The following is a 23814-nucleotide window of genomic DNA, read 5'->3' on the forward strand; positions in this document are numbered from 1 at the left end:
CTAAACCTAAAATATTCCTCTGTGAGGAAATGGATGGTTGTTTGCCATTTGATTTAGAAGAACTCCTCAGATTTTATCACTAGGATTTCTCTTTAGATATGACTTAAATATAGCTGGAGCTCTGTTTGATGCTGTCATGGCGTTCATGCAGAGGTGTAGACTCGTAATAAAATCCCTTCACTATTTCAATAACTGGAGTCTTTCAGATGGTGTATCCATTGAAATTGTTTCCTATTTGGTTTTACTCTGAATGTTAATTTTTCTGACCTAGGTCCCATCAATACAAGGTGATAGTACTGTGCTTTTATTAGATTATGGATCTGAGGACTCTGCCATGATTCTAATGAATTGATAGCAATCATATCACTATAATTATCACAGTATTTATTCTAGGAAAATATATAAGTACTCTACTTATCAAGAAATGTATTTCATTTAAGAATAAAACCTGTAGGGGTACCTGGGTGGCTCAGTTGGTTGAGCATCCGACCCTTGATTTCAGCTCAGGTCGTGATCTCATGGTTTGTGAGTTCGAGCCTTGCATCGGGCTCTGTGGTGACAGTGGAGCCTGCTTGGGACTCTTTCTCTCTCTGCTCCCCACCCCCAAAATAATTAAATAAACTTTAAAAAAAAAACTTTAAAAAAGAAAGAATGAAAATTGTAGTATCTTCACCACTGATTTATGGAAATTGGGTAGAAGGGGAAAAAAAGAAGAAATCGAAGGAATTATTTCTATAAAATGAACTTACATTTAGATTTATTTTAGTTTGAGAGTCATGTAATTATCTTTCTGATGGGCAAAATCAAGTTTAGTAATATCTGATCTACCGTAAGAAAACTAAACTCTTTCCAGCTGTGTTGATCTAATACTGATAATTTGTATCATTGTGCATTTAAAACATTCTTACCTAAATTACTACCGACCTAGTTTTATGGGGTATGTCGGGAAATACATATGTATTAGTTATGGTCTTATCATAATGAGTGGTATATGGTCTTCTCATTCTTTAGGAATTATGTTATTTATAAACACACACAAAACATTTTTACTGACAAAATGAGAGAAATGAATGAAATTTCCTTCACGTTCCAAAATTTTAACATTCTTTTTAAGTAACGTTCTCGATACTGATTTGGGGAGGGAGAAGGTAATGTGCTGAGATGGCTCTAAACAGTCTGCTCTGCTAGTTCTTATTTCTTTTTTTCTTATAATGCTCCTACTTCCTCACTGTAATCACTTTCCTTCTTACTGCTTCCTTCCTGCAGCTGTCTGGGGACTTGTCCCCAGAGTCCCAGGACAGCTCCTTTATCCAGAGGACATAAGCCTTAGACTCCCAGTTAAGGGCATCCCCACTGTCCCTGCAGTCCATCAGCATAGCTTCTGTCACAGCACTGACATTGGAAAGCTCACCCTCTCCTGGCCTCTTGATCATGAATATGTGCAGCTCCCACCAATGTCTATGGAATGCCCTAAAGATGAGTTTTATCTTCTCAGAAGGTTTCTAGTCAGGACGACTTCCTGTTGTTTTCCCACAATCAAGCACATTAACATTCTGTTTCTAGCTAGCTCAGTTACTATTAGAACCCTCCAAAGTCCCTGTTAATTCTTTTCAATTTTAGATGAAATCCCTTTTGTATAATACTGGAAATATGGATTTGTTTTCAGAATGCTTCAATACCAGAACATTTTAAATATCTCTATTCCAAATATATAAAAATCCCTAGGTCCTCAAAATAGAAGGAGCCTTTGCAAGGCATCTAATGCATTTCCTGATTCACATCCCAAGATGAAAGTCCAACCTGTTTTATTAAGTCGTCTCAAACTTCTTATATAACACTTTGGTTTTATATAAATTTCAATTACCACACTGCCATCTCTTTATCAGGCCTATTAGAACCTGTGTGTTATTGCCACAGTCTACTTCTGTCAGCTCCCCACCTCAGCACCATGCAGCACTGCCCCAGAGGACAAGGACTCACTAGGAAGCTTTACCTGGAAAAGCTCATCATGTTCCAGCTACACTAGCCTCTCTCTCCATGCCTTCAGTATCCCCTGCCTTTTCCTGCCTTGAGGCCTTCACGAACAAGCTGTTCCCTCAGCCTGGAGTGCTTTTCTTTTTCCCCTCCATCTCCTTTGCAGCTTTAATGTCCCACCTAAAGCATCACCTCCTCAGAAAGGCCTCCCCACCATCCTCTCTGAAGTATGTACTCTTTCCTCCACTCCCTCCCACTCTGCATTCTCTCATATGTCGCCTTGCCTGCATTTCTTCACAGGATCAAACTCTCTTTCTAACTGAATGATTATTTGTTTGCTTGTTGCCTGTACCCCTTCTCTAATCTAGGAGTTCTGTGAACTCAAAAACTATAACCGCTGTTTTTCCCTATATATCTAACACCTAGTGCAGCCCCTGGCATAGAGCAGACTTTTTCTTTTTTCTTTTTTTAATGTTTATTTTTGAGAGAGAGACAGAGAGACAGAGCATGAGAGGGGGAGGGGCAGAGAGAGAGGGAAACAGAATCTGAAAAAGGCTCCAGGCTCAGAGCTGTCAGCACAGAGCCCAACGTGGGGCTCAAACTCATGAACCGTGGGATCATGACCTGAGCCAAAGTCAGACGCCTTACCGACTGAGCCACCCAGGCGCCCCTAGAGCAGACTTTTTCCATGAATAGCTGACAGAATACCTTCATCAGTATCCAGCCACTTTTATCATGTTCCACTGACAAGAATGGCAAAAGGCCAGAAGTATAAACCAAAGAAGGGCCTATATGGGATGAGGCCGGTGGAAGGCCTTTTGTCCCAAGTCTTACCTGACTTCAGAGCCTTACACTTAGGCTTTTGGCCTTATCTCCAAACTAAGCAAGCCACAGACTCACAGAAATATACTGACAGAGTTGAAAGAAGGTGACAAATATTGAACTTTATTTATTTATTTATTTATTTATTTATTTATTTATTTATAGTGTTTATTTATTTTTGAGAGAGGGACAGACAGAGTGAGAGCAGGGAAAGATCAGGGAGAGAGGGAGACACAGAATCTGAAGCAGGCTCCAGGCTCTGAGCTGTCAGCACAGATACTGAGGTGGGGCTCAAACCCAGGAATTGTGAGATCATGACCTGAGCCAAAGTCGGATGCTTAACTGACTGAGCCACCCAGGCACCTCGACAATTATTGAACTTTAGATTCGGGTCCCATCACTGGCCACAACTCCAGTAAGTGGTATGCTGAGACTAAATGTTGTAATTACTCTATGAGGACCACAGTTCTATTAAGGTATGTTTGTGTGTGTGTGTTGAAAACATTTTTTTAGATGTGAACATTTAAAATACAACAGTGTTTTGGATGAGTCTTAGATATTTCTCCAAATTTTAATAAACTGACAGCTTGGAAAATGGAAGCTGCTTAGACTTCTCTCAACTACCATGAGGTTCTCAAACTAGATATAAATGTGTATTTTCTCTACTGGGGTTTAATTATTGGAAATTGTTATTTCCTTGGCATTCATCTATTTATTCTAGACACTTGTATTAAGCATCTTCAATGTGAAAAGTTCCATATCATATACTGGTAGTAAAGAGATGAAAAAACATATATATATATACATATACATATACATACACATATATATATACATATACATACATACATATATACACACACACACACACACACACACACACATACATATATGTATTGCCCTGACCTTAAAAGGTCCACAGCTTAGTTGGGGAAATAGGCAAGAAGAGCCTATTTCCAATTATGCACATTAAAGTAGTCAAATTGTTTTCTAGAAGATCATTCTGGCAAGACTATATAAGAGGCTTGAGATAGGGTGAAGACTGGCTATAGTGGCTGATTCAGGTCAATAATGATGAGGTCTGAACTCCTGGAAGCAATGAAAGTAGAAAGAGGCATGAGTTGTGAGCTACTTCAGAGAAGGTGTTGGTGGACATAGGATCATCTTAGAAATAGAGAATAAAACATTGGAAGATGACACCAAGATTTCAAACTTGTTTAACTTGGGAGGTGTGGGAGGAAGCAGGTCATGCATCAGAATATCCAATTGCACTTGACCCTACACCTCCACTGGCCAAGGTGTGATGGTTACATCTTTCTTATATCACTCACCCTGGAGACCTCTGAATCCTGCACTGAGAAAGATCCCCATTTCCTCCTGCCCTGTAGTGAGTTCACTTCTGAGACTTCCTCTTCCGTGTCTGCCTACAGCTCAGGACAACCCAACCTCTTCCTCTCTGTCACCTCGGGAGTTTTCAAGAAGGGAAACAATCCCATCCCCAGCGTTTCCAAACTTCCCTGTCTCGACTTGAACCTAGTAAAGAAACCCATGTGGTTCTGAAATCATAGTTTGCTTCTCTCTTTCCTTTCCTTGAACCTTGAAGCTCTGTCAACACTGGTGCCCCAGAACCAGGGAAGGGATAGGCCAAGTTTCACCTCTAAGATGGGGTCACTGAGATAATGGCAGGTAGAAGAGTGTAATTTGTTTGTAGTTGCACAGGATATTTGGAGGTGCAAAGGATAGTGGGAATGATGACTGTCTGCTCTCACCCAGAGCCTAGACAGAAGATGTTGGCATATATGAGGAGAAAGCTGTGGGGACAGAAGGGTTGAAGATCCAATTCTGCTGAAGAGCTGGTTGCCAAGGTGGAAACTTGCTTGATTTCCATACTGAGGTCTACAGCACCAGCTTGGAAGCTGATAATATGAGGCCAAGTTAAGTAACCAGGCTCAGTGAGAATACCATTTCCTCCATGACAGTTTCCCAAGCCAGAGGCCTCTCTATCTGTCTCTGTGGCTCCCTAACATCTGGTCAGTTCTTTCCCTCTTCTGACCTGCTGTGTGTTAGTGTTTGACTATTTTATCACTCTCCTGGCCAGCCAACTCCTTGCAGGCAGTGGCTAGGCTTTGCCTGTCTGTGCCTTCCACCCTACCTGACCCTTTGCTTTGCACATTTGTATTTGGTAAATTGTGGTAATGTCCTCTTTCTTAAAATCCAGTGGAGGTAGTTGGCTTTTTTGGTGATGGTTCGGGGACCAAGAGTTTGTTGGAGGACTCAAAGTGGGACCTTGGAACCGGCTAACTCAAATTTGAGGAAAGGAGAGGAGGAAAAGCTTTTTTTTTTTAATTTTTTTATTTAAAAAAAATTTCTTTTCTACATTTGTTTATTTTTGATAGAGAGACAGAGCACAAGTGGGGGAGGGGCAGAGAGAGAAGGAGACACAGAATCCGAATCAGGCGCCAGGCTCCAAGCTGTCAGCACAAAGCCAGACACGGGGCTTGAACTCACAAACTGTGAGATCATGACCTGAGCCAAAGTCAGATGCTTAACCGACTGAGCCACCCAGGCGCCCCTGGAAAAGCTTTTTTATATCTGGGCCCCTGCCTCTACTGACCCTTGGCTGCATCTCAGCACAAGGCTCAGATTCCTTCAGGCATTAAAGTGTTTTTGAGTTTGTTGTAGGAAATCTGCTTTACAGATTTTGTTAATCATCTTTGAAATAAGGATTTCTCCAGGCTCAACCACCAATCTTCCACCTTAGATCTGGGACAAACACATCCCCGATCTTTCACTTCTCCACAACAGGAAAATGTGTTCTGCCTGCACTGAGGGAAAGTGGGAGGTAGGGGGAGCTGAGGGTCTCAATCCCAGTGGCTGGCTTCTCTAAGACAGCGTCAGAGTGTGACTTATTTACAGAGGACCCCATCTCTCAACTTTCCTTTGCACCCCCAGTCTTTGGAAACCATTTCTTTTCCTTCCTTTAATTGTGCACATTAAGTCCGGAGAATACCAAAATACAGGACTCCCCAGACCTATTCAGAGGACTGTCTGCTTCAGATCTCTCCTTGTCACACTCACTCTGTAGCATTAAAATTCCAGACCCTTGCCCTGGATTCCTGTGGTCTACTGTAGTCAAGGGCCACCTCCTTTGACCTTTAGAACCACCTCACCTGGGGTGACAGGGGCCAGATCACAATATTCTGTTCCATATCTTTCCTTTCTCTTGCTTTGGACTTGCCTTTCGATCCCACCTCCATGTGAATAGCCTATGAAATTATGGGATATTGATTTTCCATTCCTTCTCCTTTGTCTTCTTCTCATCCCTGCAGCGGCTTCTGTGCCGTACTTGCTCATGTCTCAGCCAAGAGAGCTGCAGAGGTTATACAGGGAGGTGGTGAATTACTCTGGTTCCTACTCCTTTGAGCTTCTTTAGTCTACCCGCCCACCCCTCCGCCCCCCAACTCTGGTAATCCCTGACTCTCTCCTGAAAGGAAATTGAAAGCGATTGAAAGAGAGCCCCAGGGAGTGAGAACTGTCATGGCCTGTTACAGTCTGTGCTGTCTGCTTTAAGCCACCACCTTCTGGTTGGATTCAACTGTTTCCCTAATAGTGTGATCCTGAATGGAGGGAGAAGTATTGGGAATGAAACTAGTGATGGAAAACATTTGGGTAGATAATAGTGTTCATATCTGTGCTTGGTTTTTAAAAGGAATCTTCAGCTATATCAGAATTTTGAATGGAGGCATCCTGTGCGGTTGGGATCTTGTTTGGTCTTTGAAGTAAGATCTCTTCATGATGCCCTCCCCAGTCTACTCCCTCAACCCCCTGGCAATCCATTGTGGTTAGGAAGAGCCGGGCACATGGGACTTACTTCTCTTCAGATTTACTGTCTAAGAAAATGTACAAGTAAAACAGAATATGTGCCATTGCTAAACAGAGTCGTGTATTTTAAATTAAAATTAAAATTTGCGTGGCAGGCCTAGTCCTACATATAAGACAAATGTTGCTGTGATGAGTCTAAAGCCAGTACTCAAAAAACCCAAAGGTAGGTTGTTATGCACAGAAAGTCAGCTCAGCAACCAGGTTGGGAGAAAAGTGGTAGCAGAGTGGCGGGGTTGGGTCCGGTGTAGACCCAGGACTGGTGTCCCATCGGACATTGGTCCAAAGAAGGTGGGCCTTAAGGAAGCACTTTTAATATTTAAACAGCATCACTAGACGGTTCCTGGAATGGCTTGTTGTAAGTGGGAACTGACACCAGCCCCAAGTAGGGCCCTTGTTTGAATCTAGACTGGAGGGAAAAATCAGTAGCAGGGGCCACAACTGGTACCACCCCTTTATGGCCTTTGCATAGAGCTGGACACGTGCTGTTCCCTGCCAGTCCCTTCTGCCCAGAGATCCCAGTAGAGTGAGACTGGAGCTCTGTTCTGGCACTGCAGAGGGTCAATGTCTGGACAAGGGAGTGACTGAGCTGTATGAGCACAGACAGCTGGTTTTAGGTGTTTAGCAGCATCCCCTGACTGCCCTCCCCCTACTTGAAAAATCGTAAGATGCAGAGAAAACTTAAGATTGTGGATTTCTTTGTAAGAAATTAAAATCTGACAACAGAATCTTTCAGACCACATGGTTTTTGCACATATGGGGATGCATATGCCTGGGATGTGTCTGCCTGCGGTGGACTGGGTTGGCTCCGACAGGTACATGTGATCGTTCTGTGATTGTGCTCTTGTTGTACCATGTGGGTGATTAATTAGTGACCAGGAGCATAGGTTGCTGAAGCATAGGAAGGTATGCTGAGCATAGGAGGATGAAGAGGAATGGTTAGTATAACAATATCTGTGTTACCAGGGAGAATAATTTCAGACATGTTTGGGGGTCTGTTAATCCCATTTTCCATCTTTATTTCATAAAGTAGTCTCAAGAAAGGAAAAGAAGACAAACTCAAATGTTTACTCTGCCTCTCGAACTATTTGTAAGTCCCTCAGAGACAGCCTGGCTGTTCCCTTTCACCTACTGGTGGACAGAGGCTACTTTAATTAAGGTTATTGGGAGACACCAGAAAAATATGGTATAATGACTCTGAGCTGAAAACAAACAAAAATAATATGGAAAACAACCTTGTGTGTAATGACTACTCTCAATTTATGAGGACTCGCACAGATAAGGCAGGTTTCATAGAGAATTTCCGGGACACTACTAACCCAAACCAAAAAGCTTCTAGGGTAAAGACTAGATTCTGTCAGCAGATACTCACTTTGCCAATATCAGTATCCAACCTTCTTTGAATTCCTGTATACGTTTGTAGTAGCTTACCTTTAATTGTTATGCTGTTAGTGTTTATTGCAGAAATAAAGCCCTTGCTCCTGATCACTAATCACCCACATAGTATGACAGAAGCACTGTCATGGAGTTGCCAGTGGCACCTGTCAGAACCAACACAGTCCAGCACAAGCGGACACATCCTGTCACCTACATTCTCACAAGAGCAAGAACTGAGCTCTTGTGAAATGCTTTCATTTTAACCAGTAAGAATTTCTTTACCAATAAAGTTATAAGCCAGAGACAGGAAATTCTATCTAATTTAGAGACAGATGCATTCTTCTTAAAGCAACAACACATAGCTAACTATTTCAATTTCAGGATGATATTATATATAAAAGGTGAATAATTTTATTTTTAAAGCAGTTTGTACAAATCTTTACATTCCACCAACCGAATAGGCTTCTTTATTGGCATAGTAGTTTAGAAAGTGCATTAAACCTTTACAGCTCCAAGGTCACGTGGCAGTAGGTTTGTTTCCTGATACCAAGCCTCGATTTTGAGCCTCAAGCCTTGGGGAACAGCTTACTCACATTGATGAGCCTTTTGAATTTAGGCCAAAAAAACCAAAAAACAAAAACCCACGGATCTGAGCTTTTAACAGTGCATAACTGACTACCTCGAGCCCAGGCACAAGTTTCTGGAAGACCCGTAGCTATTGGGTTGTAACTTTTCTTCTCTCTTCCTCCTCACTCAAGGCATAATTCAATCCGGAGACAGCTCAACTTGTCAAACCCAGACTTCAATATCCAGCAGCTTCAAAAACAGGAACAGTTGACTGGAATTGGCCGAATTAAACCGGAGTTATATAAGCAGAGGTCACTGGATACTGATGATGGGACAAGGAGTAACAGCAAAGCCTGTGGGAAACTGAATTTCATTTTGAAATACGACTGTGACTTAGAGCAGCTCATAGTGAAGATTCACAAAGCTGTCAATTTGCCTGCCAAGGACTTCTCTGGGACTTCAGATCCTTACGTCAAGATCTATTTGCTTCCTGATCGGAAAACAAAACACCAGACTAAAGTGCACAGAAAGACCCTAAACCCTGTGTTTGATGAAGTGTTTTTGTTTCCGGTTCCCTACAATGACCTTGCAGCACGGAAGCTTCACTTCTCTGTGTATGACTTTGACAGGTTCTCTCGCCATGACTTGATTGGCCAAGTGGTGGTGGATCACTTCTTAGACTTGGCTGATTTCCCCAGGGAGTGCATCCTTTGGAAGGATATCGAGTATGTCACCAATGTAAGTCCAGCATTTCTCCATTTGGGGGGAGGCTTCTTGGTCCGCATGCATACAGATTACTTACACCTTATTTTATTTTGGGGGCAAAGTATAAAATTCACTTCCATGTCTGGATAGCTGTTGTTTCAGAACCTTCCTTGTAACTTCCCAGAAGCGGACCTTTAATAATATTCATTTTAAAAGTTCCCGGAATTGCTCATGAAAACAGTATTAAAGAGCAACGTTCTCTCTTTTCTACTTTCTAATTCTTAGCTATTCCCTAACTGGCAGTAGATATTATCTGCCCTCCTTGCCACATTTTCTGTAGAGCTTTCTTAGGTTATTTGTGCTAAATGGATCCTGGCATCCTATTCGCTGTAATCTGCAGCTACGAGACCATTGCCAGGCTCTCTGAGAGCATTATGTCCTTGCCCGTGTGTCCAGGTCAGCTCAGTTGCATTTCCCATGATCAGATCTTCAACTTGAAGCCCAGAAGTGAGAATGGTTGACAAGAGTTTGTACCACATTTGTAAATACAGAATCAAAGTGACAGGGAGTTCAGTCTGAAAAGATCTGCAGATATTGGCAAAGCTAATCAATGGAAGGTCAAATCCAATTTAGAGCTCAGGAGAGAGGTCTGAAGGGCTACGGCAATGACACCACAAACCCATGTTTACATTTTAAATGAGATTGCAGTGGTGATATTATTACTCCATTTACATCCTTATCACTCTCCTGCAAACATGTATTGACACTGCTGAAATAGAAGGAAAACTGGACTTTCTTGGGTAATGCTGATATTTTAGAGCCACTTGCTTCTTACATCGGTCCAGATTCCTTCAGGCAACTTTGCTCGCACATCTTCTAGAATGCGAGCCCTTCTGAGGCCAGCATAGTTTTCTTTTTCTGCCTTGGCATCCAAAGAAACCAAGCTCCATAATCCTTCCTCAGCTCAGATGATGATCCAGCTTGAATTTGGAGCCCAGTAAGTGAAAGGCTCTCATCCTGCTCTGGAAGAGAACACGCAAAAATCTCTGTGTGGTGACCAAATACCCACACTAGTCTTTTCACTCTTGTCTGCCTTTGTGAACTGGGGACTCACCCACACTTTGGCTGTTCCAAGAGACATCTTCTCTTCTCATGGCTTAGATACTGGTGCCAGCTTTGTCCTGATACTCACATAAGCAAAGTGTAGCACTCAGTTTTGCTGGCCCTTATCACAAGAATGAAGAAAGGAAAGAGAGCTGGAGAGAGCAGAGCGAAGAGTCTGTTTCTGAAGTCTTTTTTCTTTGTTTTGTTCTTTTTCACTAAATCTACCTATAGCACAATTTGCAAATTACTATCATTCTATGATAAGATTTACTATCAGAAAGAACAATCATCCAACCTGATTTTTCTTCAATTCAGTTGGCTGGTACTTGACTTTTCACATAAATTTTGGTATCAAATTGTCAAATGAATAATTCTTTCTGGTATTTGGACTTGTATGAAGTCTGTAGATTAATTTAGGGAAATTGTGCATCTTTATGATATTGAGTCTATTCATTACCATAGTGTATTTTGTTTCATTTATTTATTTCTGTAAAATTCTAGGGGCGCCTGGGTGGCTCAGTCAGTTAAGCATCTGACTCTTGTTTTCAGCTCAGGTCATGATCTCACGGTTTGTGAGTTTGAGCCCCATATCAGGCTCTGTGCTGACATTGCACAGCCTGTTTGGGATTCTTTCTCTCTCCCTCTCTATCTGCCCCTCCCCTGCTTGTGGGTGCGCTCTTTCTAAGTAAATAAATAACCTTGAAATAAATAAATTAATTAAATTAATTCTTTCATTCGAGGCTTATAATTTTCTTCATGAGGATCTTGCATGTCTCTTGTTAGATTTATTGGTAGGTGCCATGTTTTTCATTATTTTAGGTACAGTTGACCCTTGAACAACATAGGTTTGATCTGCTCAGGTTTACTAATACATGGATTTTTTTTCAGTAAGTGCAATACAGTGCTATAAATGTATTTCCTTTCCTTATGATTTTCTTAATAACATTTTCTTTTATCTGGCTTACTTTATTGTAAGCATACAATGTATAAAACATAACATACAGAATATGTGTTGATTGACTATGTTATCAATAAGGTTTCCAGTCAACAGTAGTCTATTAATAGGTAAGTTTTTGGGGGTCAGCACTCTAATCTTCACATTGTTCAAAGGTCAACCATAGTATTTTTTCTAAAATTGCATTTTCTAACTTTTGTTGTTATATAAATGCAGTTTAAATTTATCTTCAATTTGGCAATCTTGTAAAATTCTTATTAATGTTTATAATTTGATTGTAGAATCTTCTGAATTTTCCTTATAGAAAATGAGACATGTGACTTGATAGTTTTGTGGGTTTTTTTTCTAATCTGGATGCTTTTATTTATTTTTTAATTCAGTTTACAAACTAGGATTTCCAGTATAATGCCAAATAATAATTATGGTAGTAGTCATCCTTGACTTATTCCTACTTTTAAGTGAAATGTTTTTAACATTTTCATAGAGTATAATTTTGCTGTAGATGTTTTGTGGATGTCTTTACCATATTAAGAATGTATCCCTTGGGGCGCCTGGGTGGCTCAGTTGGTTAAGCATCTGACTTCCGCTCAGGTCATGATCTCACAGTTTGTGGGTTTGAGCCCTGCATTAGGCCCTGTGCTGACAGCTCAGAGCCTGGAGCCTGCTTCGGATTCTGTGTCTCCCTCTCTCTCTGCCCCTCCCCCACTCGTTCTCTCTCTCTCTCTCTCTCTCTCTCTCTCTCTCTCTCAAAAATAAATAAACATCAAAGAAAATTTTTTTAAAAAAAGAATGTATCCCTCAAAAGAAGAAGAAGAAGAAGAAGAAGAAGAAGAAGAAGAAGAAGAAGAAGAATGTATCCTTCCATTCCTTCAAGACTAAGACTTTTTATTATAAACATTTGTTTTGACAAATGCTGTGATCCTGTGAGGTTTTTCTCTGCTATAATTTGCTATTTTACTCAATTACATTGATCAGGTTTTTAATTCTGAACCAATCTTATATTCCTGGTATGATCCACACTAGATTTGATATACTACCTATTTTGCATATTAAGTTCACTTTGCTAATATTTTGTTCAGCATTTTTTTTAAATCTGTGCTAATGAGTGATACATGTAATTTACTTTCTCATATGGTTCTTATCTGGGTTGGAACCAAGGTAATTCTTGTTTTATAAAATTAGTCGGGGGATTATTTTGGCTACTTTCCTTTTGTTTTTCCTTGGTGCTCCTGGAGGCTTTGGGGTTTGTTTATTTTTCTTTGAACTGAAAATAACTCTTTTAGTCTCTGGCTAGTAGTGAGGTTTAGGTAGTGAGGAAGAGAAGGGAGCAAGGTTGGCGTATTTATTCCCCTACATAGCCTCCTTAGGGTATCTGTAGGCTGGCAATAACCTTCAACTGAAAGCCACAGTTCCGTATATGTCTTTGCTTTGCTATTGTTTTTAGAATGTTTTTCTGGATATAAAAATAGGGTTTTTGGCATTGCCAAAAATGATTTTGGCATTACAAAGCTATCATTCCATAGTCATCTGACCTCCATTTCCCTTTGAGAAGTTGACGTTTAGTATAATGTTTATTCCTTTGTATGCAATTTTTTTTCCTTTGCTTTCAATATCTTGCTTTCCTCTTTAGTGTTCCATAGTTTAATTCCTAACATTGCTAAGTGACTATTTTTATTTATTCAGACTGATTTATAGGGTTTCTGAATATGAGATTGTTTCCTTTTATCAGTTCTAGAAAATTCTCACCCATTTACCTCTTTTCATTTGTAGAAGTTTCATTTGCGGTGTTTCCACACTTGCCTAGTATTTTTAATAGTCTCTTTTTTTGTTTCAACATACTTTCAGTTCCCTTTTTAATTTCTTTTACCATTATGTACAAGTTACTTTTATATTCTGTTCCTAACTGCACCAGCTATAATCTTTGTAGCTCTGATTTTTTTGTTTGGTATTTCCATTGACTAACTCATCATGCCTTGTTGCCTCCTATATTTAATGATTTGTGATTGTGAGTTCATATGGCTTGAAACTTTGTCAGTAGAAAATTTCATGTTCTGGGCTTCATGTTCTGCACTCTGAAAGTGCATTCCTTCAGGGATGATTTGTGAGGTAACCAACAGGGAACCATTCTAAACTGAATTTTGAGCTTGAGGGTTTGGGGGCAACAGAGAAGTAGGGTGAATATAGGCTCCAAATGTATAAGTGCAGGCTTGTATTAATGGTTAGAAATCGGCAGGGGAGACTTTTTTTCCTTGCTTTCCCTAGAGCAAGTCGAGGACAGGATATATCTTTAGCTTCTACTTATGCAGGGCAGAAGTTCTTTTTTGTTTATCCTTTAAGGATGTGACCCTTAATCTTTAGGATTCCAGCTTTATGCAGGGTTCTCCCACAGTCGTCTAAAAACCACACACTAAACCACTAGAGATTCACATTTACCTTCATTCAAGCTCCAGTTCCAGGGCTTACTTACCTCCATGGATTCATACTTTCTTACTGTTTCTGGCCACTGAAAAATTGCATTTTTGTACCATCAGCTCTGCCATGCATTGAAAATGATTTTGTAGGGGCATCTGGGTGACTCAGTCAGTTAAGTGTCTTGGCTTCGGCCCAGGTCATGATTTCATGGTTCATGGGTTGAAGCCCTGCATCGGGCTCTCTGCTGACAGCTCAGAGCCTGGAGCGTGCTTTGGATTCTGTGTCTTCCTCTCTCTCTCTGCCTCTCTCCTGCTCATGATCTTTCTGTCTCTCAAAAATAAATAAATGTTAAAAAAAAAAAAAAGAAAAGGATTTTGTAATCCAGTATTTTTACCTGGAGGAGTTTCTGTGAGCATCTACCCTGTTGTTGGAAATATCGTGTGCTACAGTATATTGTTTAAAGATTGTTCAAAAAAGCAGTTGTTACCTGTACTAACTGGATAGTAATCTGTGTATTGGATGTTTGCCTTGTGATTGAATAGCCAGAAAGAACCTTAGAGGTTCTGTAATCTGAAATCCTCACTTGGCCCATGGCACTGAGGTGGAGGGCCATTAGGAGATTCAGCTAAGCTCACATAGCTGAATAATGGCCAAGCAGGAATTAGGACAAAGGTTTTCAAGCCAGTTCAGTCAGTTCATGAAAAGATGTTTCAAAATTATCATACATGCTGGCTGGCTTCTCTTTGCCTGGCTATCTCCTACTAAGCTCTTAGATCCCACCATAAATGCCACTGCCTCAGAGAATTTGTATCTGAGACCTGGACTAGGAGGGTAGGTTTTTTTAGTATTTGTTTCCATGACACTCTGTACTTTTGTCATTACTCATCATACCTTCCCCATTAGACTGTTCTGTAAGTGCGCAGACCATGTCTGGCATGTTCACTACATGCCCAGCCTCTGGAATGGTGCCTGGAAGTAAAATAATTAATATGCACTTACTGAATAAAATGAAGCTCCTTATGTGGGGCTAATTTGGTGAGGCTCCAGGGACTGATTTGGTTGGAGAGGAGTTTTATGCAGTGCTGAAACCCATAAACTAATCTTTCCATTTTTAAAAAATCTTGTTCTTTATTTCTCCAAGTAGATTATGGGTTTTACAAATGTTAGCAGTCAAATAAAAACTAATCCTCACACCTTCCTGTGAAGAAACAAAATGGCAGTTATTGAGTGTAAAAACAGTAGTTTAATTGGACCTCTCAACTGAAGCTATATCAATCAATAAGAGTGTGATGCATCTCTGTGGGATATGTTTCAGTCAACAAAAGAGAAGACATTATCAGGGGGAAGGTTGAAGTTGAGAGAGCATGAGTTTAGTGGTCTGGGTGAATGTTGGTTGTCATGCCTGAGTCTGACATTTTCATATACCCCACTCATCACTGACTCCCTGGTGAATAGGCATTGAGCATTCAGGAATCTCTTTCAATGGCCCTCTTAGAAACTGATTCAGAGACTTTCTCTGGGAATCTCTGATCATCTCAGCTACGCTCTAATTTGGGAGAGATGGCAGAGTTTTCATGTAGTAACAGTGGAAGCCATGAGGTTTCCTCTGTGCCCATATGGACCCCAGTTCAGAAGAGGGAAGGGTACAGTTGACAATAGCATAGACTCCCTTTTAATGTTAGGAATTTTAAAACTGTACATTTCCATCAAAATTTGACTTTGTGAGTCATTGCAAAGTCCCATATTTTTCAGTGGCTGATTTAGGAATTTTCCTGTTCTGTCTTCTAAGTCCCTGAGGCCATTTTTAGACCTGATCGAGGTGTATACCTGGAACCAATCAGGAGGAAATATAAGTATTCAGGGAAGCCAGTTGAATGCAGATGGGGCAGGCAGTCTCTGTCACTGAAGAAGTTTATTAATTTAATCGTGTTTCATTCCATTGCACCATGAGTCTGAGGTATTATATGATTGTATAGCTATGTCAGATTCAGTGGCATCCTGGTAGATGTGTAACATCTGGCTGGTAGAGGTGGAGGGACAAGAAGGGGACCTGATATGTAGCATTTGTTTATTTCTGTGGAGCAAATAACTCCTAGCGGTGCTGATTTTTCAAGCTACCAATGTGACATCACTGAAGGTGGAGCTGGCAAAAGATGCTCACATTGGCTCTTGCAAGCTGGTGCCTGTTGATAAGAGCTGGCTTCAGTACACAACTGCATTTAGTGCTGAAAATACTAACACTGGTTGGATAACTGATCCTAAGAGGACAACAATTTGAAAAACCCCATAGAAAGCCCTGGTTTCCAGCTGATGACAGGGAAGCCAAGTTCCTTCCATAATGTGGGTGTGAGTGGAGTCGGCCATCGCCGAGGCTCATGAGCTAAATCTTCACAAAAATCCACTGAATCCCACCCTGTCATTTTTTCCAGTCATGATCCCTCAGACATGTCAACCCCTCGACATCAAGATTATTCAGAGGCAGTGAAAAGTGGCAAAACTGTAGAACAGAACATCTGAAGGAAGGGATTACTAAAGCTGCAGGTCTCTGACAGAGACTTTGGTAGCTTTTATCCTTGCCTAGGACTTTTTCAATGAAATAGATGACATGTACAAGAGTATATAGAATGCATATGTATGATTTAATAATAATAACAACAAAATAACATCAGTCAATCCAGAATTTAGCTCAAGAAAGAGAAAATTGTTTATCTCTTTGAAGCTCTCAGTGTGACTTTCCTCCATCCCTCAAGTTTCCCCAGAGATAATCAATAAACTGAATTTTAGAGTTACAATTCCCTTGTTTTTAAAATCACTTTACCACATAAGAATAGGTTGTTCAGCTTTGCCTATTTTTGAAATTTTGTGGAGAAATTATATTGTATGTATTCTTCTGCAAACTGCTATATTTAGTATTTTGTTTTGAATCGCTTATGTTCATGTATATACTATAGTCCTTTTTTTTTTTTTTTTTTGGCAGGGGTGTTTTAGCATTTCATCGTATAGTGTAGCATGATTTATCTCATCTCTTGGGCATCTGGGTGGCTCAGTCATTAAGCATCTGACTTTAGCTCAGGTCATGATCTCACGGTTCATGAGCCCAAGTGCCCCACTTCGGGTGAGCATGAGCCCTGCTTCTCTCTCTCTCTCTCTCTCCCTCTCTCTCTCTCTCTCCCTCTCTCTCTACCCCTTGTGAGATTCTGTCTCTGTCTCTCTCCCCCTCTCTCTCTGCCCCTTGCTCACTTGTGCCCTCTCTCTCTCTCTCAAAAAAATTTATCTAGTCTCTTGTCAATGGATATTTGAATTAAGTATTTTCTATTTCAAGAAATGCTGCTAAATGTATGTTTTTAAAATTTCTTTCTAATGTTTATTTTTGAGACAGAGAGAGAGAGAGAGAGAGAATGAGAATGAATATGACTGGGGGAGGGGCAGAGAGAGAGGGAGACACAGAATCCGAAGCAGACTCCAGACTCTGAGCTGTCAGCACAGAGCCTGATGCATTGCTCCAACTTACCAGCCGTGAGATCATGACCTGGGCCGAAGTGAGATGCTTAACTAACTGAACCACCCAGACACCCCTGTGTGTATGTCTTTTGTACATGTCTCCTGGGAAATATGTGCAAGAATTTCTGTTAGGGTATATACCTAGGAATGTAGTTTCTAGAACAGAGATAATTATATCTCAAGGAGGTTTAACAACAATCCCGGCAGCACTGTGTGAGCCCATGTTAGTCTGTGCTCCCTCCAACACTTGGTGTTGTGTCACTCTCTAAAAAATTGACCATTGACTCTTCTGAGTATTGTATACTGACAATTATTCCATGCATGAATAAGGACAGTTTTGTTTTTTCTTTCCTTTTGGCTTCTCTCTCCCCACCATCTTTATTGCTTGCTTTATTGTATTTGCCAGGACTGCTGAAACAAAGGTCCACAGAGTAATCTGCCTTGTTCCCATCCTAAAAAGAATACTTTGAATTTTTATACTAATAGGCCATTGGCTGTAGACTTTGAAAACCTGAGTGGATATTGAATTTTATCAGATGACTTTATGAATTTATCTAGATAATCATATGTTTTGCTCCTTTTATCTTTTAACGTGATAAAGTATATTGCTTTATTTTCTAATTTTGGTAAAAACATTAGTGTGATAAATCCAACTTGTACATGATGTATTGTTTTTCATATACATAGATATACATAAATGTATGTGTGTTATTCAGTTGTTTGGTTTGTTAATGTTTTGTTAAAGATTTTTGTAACTAAATTCATGAGTGAGATCAGCCCCTGATTTTATTTTCTTGTTTTCTGTTCATCTGGTTTTGTGATCAAAATGAGTTGATGGAGCATTCTTTCTTTTTATTCTCTTGAGGGTTTTGTGTACAATTGAAATCATCTTTTCTTTCAGTGTTTAGTAGAATTGACCCAATCAGCCTTCTGTGTCTCGTGTTTACTTTGGGGGAAATTGATTCCGTTCCTTTATTATTCCACTATACAAGTTTTCTATTTCTTTATAAATCATATTTGGTGATTTAGATTTTTCTGTTTTAAATGTATTGACTTATAGCTCTTCATAGTCTTATCTTTTTATTTTCTACCTTATCCCTGGCTAGGTCCTTTTTCTCATTTCTAACATTAATTATTTGTTCCTATTCTCTTTTTCTTTGATCAATATCATTGGAGGTTTGTCAGTTTTTATTAGTCTTTTCAAAAAACCGTTGAATTTTATTGATTATATTTAATTTTTGTTTACTCTTCCTTCTTTTGATGGTATGATTTTTTTTATTCCTTAGGTTTATTCAGTTATTTCTTATTTCTTACATCTCTAGGTCCTTTCTAAACCTATTTTATTGAGGCATGATTGATGTGAAAAACTGAATATTCTGGACAAGTATGCATTCATGAAACCATTGTTACCACCAAGGCCATTGACATATCTATCACCTCCCACAGTTTCCCCCCATCTTCTCTATTATTATTACTATTATTATTATTATTATTATTATTATTATTGTTATGAGTAGTGATAATAGTATTATTTTTGTGTGGTAAGAACACTAGCAAAGGATCTACTTTCTTGGCAAATTTTAAATATGCAGTATAGTACTGTTAGCTATAAGCACAATGCTATGTATAGATCTCTAGAATTTATGTATCTTACATAACAGAAACTTTAGATATGCGTTTAAGGCTATAAATTTCCCTTGAAATGCTACCTTAACTGTCTACAAATTTTGATACTTAATATTGTCATTATTCTGATCTGTTTTCTAATTTCAAGTATGTTTTTTTCTTTGATCTACATATTTTACTTGAAAGCGTGTCTTAAAAATTTCATATTTAATAGTTTTTTAAGTGTTACTGCCCTAATTAGAATGTGATCAGGTATGTAGACTATATTTTGCATATTATGTGATATGTGTTGATACTTGCTTGATGTTCTCTTTTGCCTGTTTTTATATATATGCTATATGTGCTAGAAAAGATTATGCATTACCCACATCCATATTTTAGTAGATATTTTTTTCTGCCCAACATATTGGTTGTCAAAAAACATGCTTAGAAATCTCCTACTATGATAGTAGATTTTCAGTTTCTTCTTGTAGTTTTATCAGTTTTGCTTCATATATACATGTATATATATTTATTTATGTTTATAATATTGGCACTTTTTATATCTTTCTGGCCATTTGAACCTTTTATCATTATTTAGTGCCTGCTTTTACCTAGAGAAATATTTTTTACTTTCTAAGTGCACCTTTCCAAGTGCATCTTTTCTGGTATGTATAGAACTATAAACCCTTCCTTTCAGTTAGTCTTGTCTTATATTTTTTTTTCTGTTCTTTTACCTGCAGATTTCCTATATTCTTATATTATAAGTAATTGTAAATACTGAAAGCAATGTATAGGTGGATTTTTGAAAAAATCCATTCTGAAAGTCATTTACTTTTAACGAGTGAGATTAGTCTGTTTATGTCATTGCAAACATTAGTATTTTGGGGTTATTCTACCCTTTTATATTATGCTTATTTTAGTCCTGATATTTTTTCCTATTTTTTTTTAAATTAAGTTTTCTCCCCATTTCACTTTCTCTCTTCCACTAACTTATAATCTGTTTGTTCGTCATTTCCTAAAAATTGTGGCATGCATGATTAATTTAATAAACTTAAGGAGTTAGTCAAAACTATACTTATATCTTGGAGCCCTCAGCTGCAGTCTCCCTCATTCCAGGTACCATGGTACTGTTTTCCAGTGTTTTACTTCTGTCTTGCCTTGCTTTTTTACTCCCTCAGTTAGACATTATAATTAATGTTTTCCATAGTCAATGATGGTTTTCATTTATCACATATTCATCACTGGTGTTTGCCATTTCTTCAGGCTTTCCTTAAAGATGACTTTTCATGTTTAGCACGTCCTCAAGATCCTGCTTCAAGAGAGGGCCTGTCGTTGTTAACTCTCAGGATTTTTTTGTCTGGAAATGTTGCTATTTCACATTTATAAGTGAAAAAAAAAAACATGACTATACACGTCTTTGGTGGATAATAACTTTTTAAAATTTTTTAACATTTATTTTCTTTGAGAGAGAGAGAGAGAGATTAAATGGGGGAAGGAGCAGAGAGAGAGGGAGAGAGAGAATCCCAAGCAGGCTCCGTGCTGTCAGCACAGAGCCAGACACAGGGCTTGAACTCAGTTAGCGAGATCATGACCTGAGCCGAAACCAGGAGAATCGGATGCTTAACCAACTGCCACCCAAAACCCCCTGGTGGATAATATTTTTTTCTCAGCAATAAATCTGTTGTCTCCTTGCCTTCAAACTCTTGGTTTTGAGAAATCAGCTACAATCTAATTGTAATATACCTTTCTCTTCTCTGTCTTAAGACTTCTCTTTGTCTACAATTCTATGATGGTATGGATGCTGTATATTTTGCTTAGGATTCACAGGGTATCTTGAGTCTGGGGATAAGTGTCTCATCAATTCTGAAAATTCTCAGCCATAATCTTTTCAAATATTGTCCCTTCCTGATAACCTTATATCTTTTCCTTCTGGAAACAGATATTTTTAGACCTACTCACTCTGTCTTTTATGTTTGTTTACTCTTTTTTTTTTTATTGCTGATGCATCCTAGGCAACATTTTTAGATCTGTCTTTCAGTTCAGTAAATCTTTCTTTAGCAATTTCTAATTAGCTATGTAACAAATCCATTGAATTTCCCATTTATTAATGTAATTTTCATTCCTAGCAGCTTTGATTTCCAAAGCTTTGGTCATTTGTATAATTACGTGATCCTCTTTCACATATTTGATATCTTTTAAAAATTGCTTTAAGATTATCAATCTACTTACATAATATTTTCAATCAGACAATTATAAAATAAAATAATATGATTCTAGACGTCACTTCTGCATTTGAAACAAAAGGAAAGTGCCAAGAAAAAAAAGCAATGCTTACTACCTCTTGGAATTTCCATCAGGAAAGAAAGACTTCAAAGTCACACTGATATCTTCTGCTTATTTCTTATTGGCCAAAACTGTGTCATATAACCATATTCACATTTAAGAATGGTTTTGAGGGGTGCCTGGGTGGCTCAGTCAGTTGAGCATCCAACTCTTGATTTAGGCTCAAGTCATGATCCCAGGGTTGTGGGATCGAGCCCCACATCAAACTCCATGCTGAGTGTGGAGCCTGCTTAATATTCTCTCTCTCTCTCTCTCTCTCTCTCTCTCTCTCTCTCCCCCTCTGCCCCTCTCCCCTGTTCTCTCCTCTCTCAAAAAAAAAGCTCTCTCTCTCTCCCTGTCCCCTGCTCACACACTCTCTCTCTCTCTCTTAAATAAAAATTTAACAAAAGAAGAATGGTATTGAAAACATAGTTTTTCCATTTTTCATCCCCTATGCTGGAATGTGGCCAGATGAGGGGGTTAGAAATTTATGTTAAGTTGGCTGGCATAGTGTCTGCCCCAGTGACCCAGAGGGAGATGCTCAGGAACATTTCATTGAATCCAAGTCTGAACTTAAGTATCCCATCTAGATGCTCTGGGTTACACAAAGAGGAGGACAGGGCAGAGACCTGAGAAAGCAGGCTGGCTCTGTTGGGATTCCTGTGTACATACAGGGAGGCAGTACCACAGCTCAAAATTGATAGCGGGTGGGGTGGGGAGCGTGCCTGGGTAGCTTAGTCAGTTAAGCAACTGACTTCAGCTAAGGTCATGATCTCATGGTTCATGGGTTTGAGCCCCACTTCTGGCTCTGCACTGATGGCGAGGAGCCTGCTTTAGATTCTGTGTCTCCCCCTCTCTCTCTGCCCCTCCTCTGCTTGTGCTCTCTATCTCAAAAATAAACACTTAAAAAATTCTTTAAAAAAATGGTAGCAGGGGGGACTGATATTTTTCTCTATAAAATCTACCCATGTTTTGATTATTTTAGGTGGAATTTGGAAAAGGGAACATTTATAAGAGAAATAAAAACATTTATAAAAATATCTGTATGGATTGGTATGTGAATGTTTATAGCAGCTTTATTCATAATTGCCAAAAGCTGGAAACAACCTAAATGTCCTTCAGTGGGTAATCAGATAAATGTTACATCCATACGATAAGACACTATTCAGTAGTGAAGGGAACAGAGTGTGCATGGTGCACACACACTGTAATATGGATGAATCGCAGGTGCATTGTGCTAAGTGAGAGAAGACGGGCTCACAAAGCCCCATACTGTGTGATTCCATTTATTCCATAGGATATGAGGAACAAGGCAAAATTACAGGGACAGAGAACAAATCAGTGGTTGTCAGGAGTGGGGGCAAGGAGATGGGGGGACTACAAAGGGGCACCAAGAGGGAATTTTGGAGAAATGATGGAATCATTATAATTGTGGTGGCAGGTACAAGCCTCTACAAGTTTGTCAAAATTCATTCCACTGTCTAACATACCAGTGAATTTTACTGTCTTTAAATTAAAAACAAATTAATAAAAATTAAAAATCACCTTTGAGGGGGAAAATAAATAATTAAATGAGAAAAAAAATCGAATGAAAAAATAAGAAAAGGTACAGTGTGAAGCGATAGAGAGTATAGGATAATCAGTAAAAGTTCCCTGAGAAGGTAGGAGACAGAATCCAAAATACAGGTATAGGGGTTGGCTTTAGATAAATACAGGGACATCATTTTCTTTGTTATAGGAGTTAGAAGAGTGGGGGCAGACACAAAGAAGTTTGTAGATTTGGAGCTGTGTAATGGAAGATAAAACATAACCTATGTGCAAAAGGGATGGAAAGGAGTTTTCATATGGAGGACCAACATTAATCAACTGGCGGTAGCTGACTAGTGGGCTGAATGAAGAAGGTTTAAGAAGCAATATCATGGCCCAGCAAATAAGACCAGGATCCAATAGCAATGACTGCCATGAGTTTTGGACAACCAATTCCCTTGTGCTGTTCTAGCTCATTCTCTCTAATTGCTCACTCATGTATGTGTTCTGTATACACACTATTCTCTGTCCGCAGTGACCTTTTTTTCCGCTCCTCTTTGTTCAAGTAAATGTTATTCGTCTTAGAAGTCCTACACTCAGCCACCACCTCATTAAGTAAGCCCTCGCTGTATCCACCCAGAACAGATTAGGTGTCCCTTGTGTGCTCTTCAAGTATCCTACATGCACCTCTTCACAGCATTTTTCCCACTCGATTCTAAGTATCTATTTACCCTGGCCCACCCCATTAAACTAGTTAGTTGCACCTTGAGGACAAAGCCTATGACTATATCTTTGTTACTCAGCCCGAGAAATAGATGATAAATGCTTTTGAATGAATAAATGAACAAAATGAGGATAGCTCCAATGTAGTATGTGTATATTAAGTAGGATTCCCTTAGGAACAGAGGCTGAAAGGGATTCTTGTGCAGGTGATTTACTGAGGGACGGCTCTCATGTGAAATCTGTGAGGAAGTAAGGGGAATGGGATAGGCAAAGGTGGAGGCTAAAGCTTATCTTGAGCCTGATCACACAGGCAGCTGTGGGAGCGTGAATCCCACCCT

The 23814-nt window shown here is 39.4% G+C and overlaps 1 protein-coding gene across 2 annotated transcripts in view; it reads left to right on the forward strand.

Annotated features, from left to right (window-relative positions):
- Positions 1-23814, forward strand: part of SYT9 (synaptotagmin 9) — a 199503-nt gene that overhangs the window by 59264 nt on the left and 116425 nt on the right. For both annotated transcript variants that reach the window (XM_043580543.1, XM_043580542.1), the window contains exon 3: positions 8811-9357. In XM_043580543.1, the coding sequence (XP_043436478.1) occupies positions 8811-9357 (547 nt within the window). The remainder of the gene's footprint in view (positions 1-8810; positions 9358-23814) is intronic.

The sequence above is a fragment of the Prionailurus bengalensis genome, chromosome D1, assembly GCF_016509475.1.
Source record: "Prionailurus bengalensis isolate Pbe53 chromosome D1, Fcat_Pben_1.1_paternal_pri, whole genome shotgun sequence".
Lineage (NCBI taxonomy): Eukaryota > Metazoa > Chordata > Mammalia > Carnivora > Felidae > Prionailurus > Prionailurus bengalensis.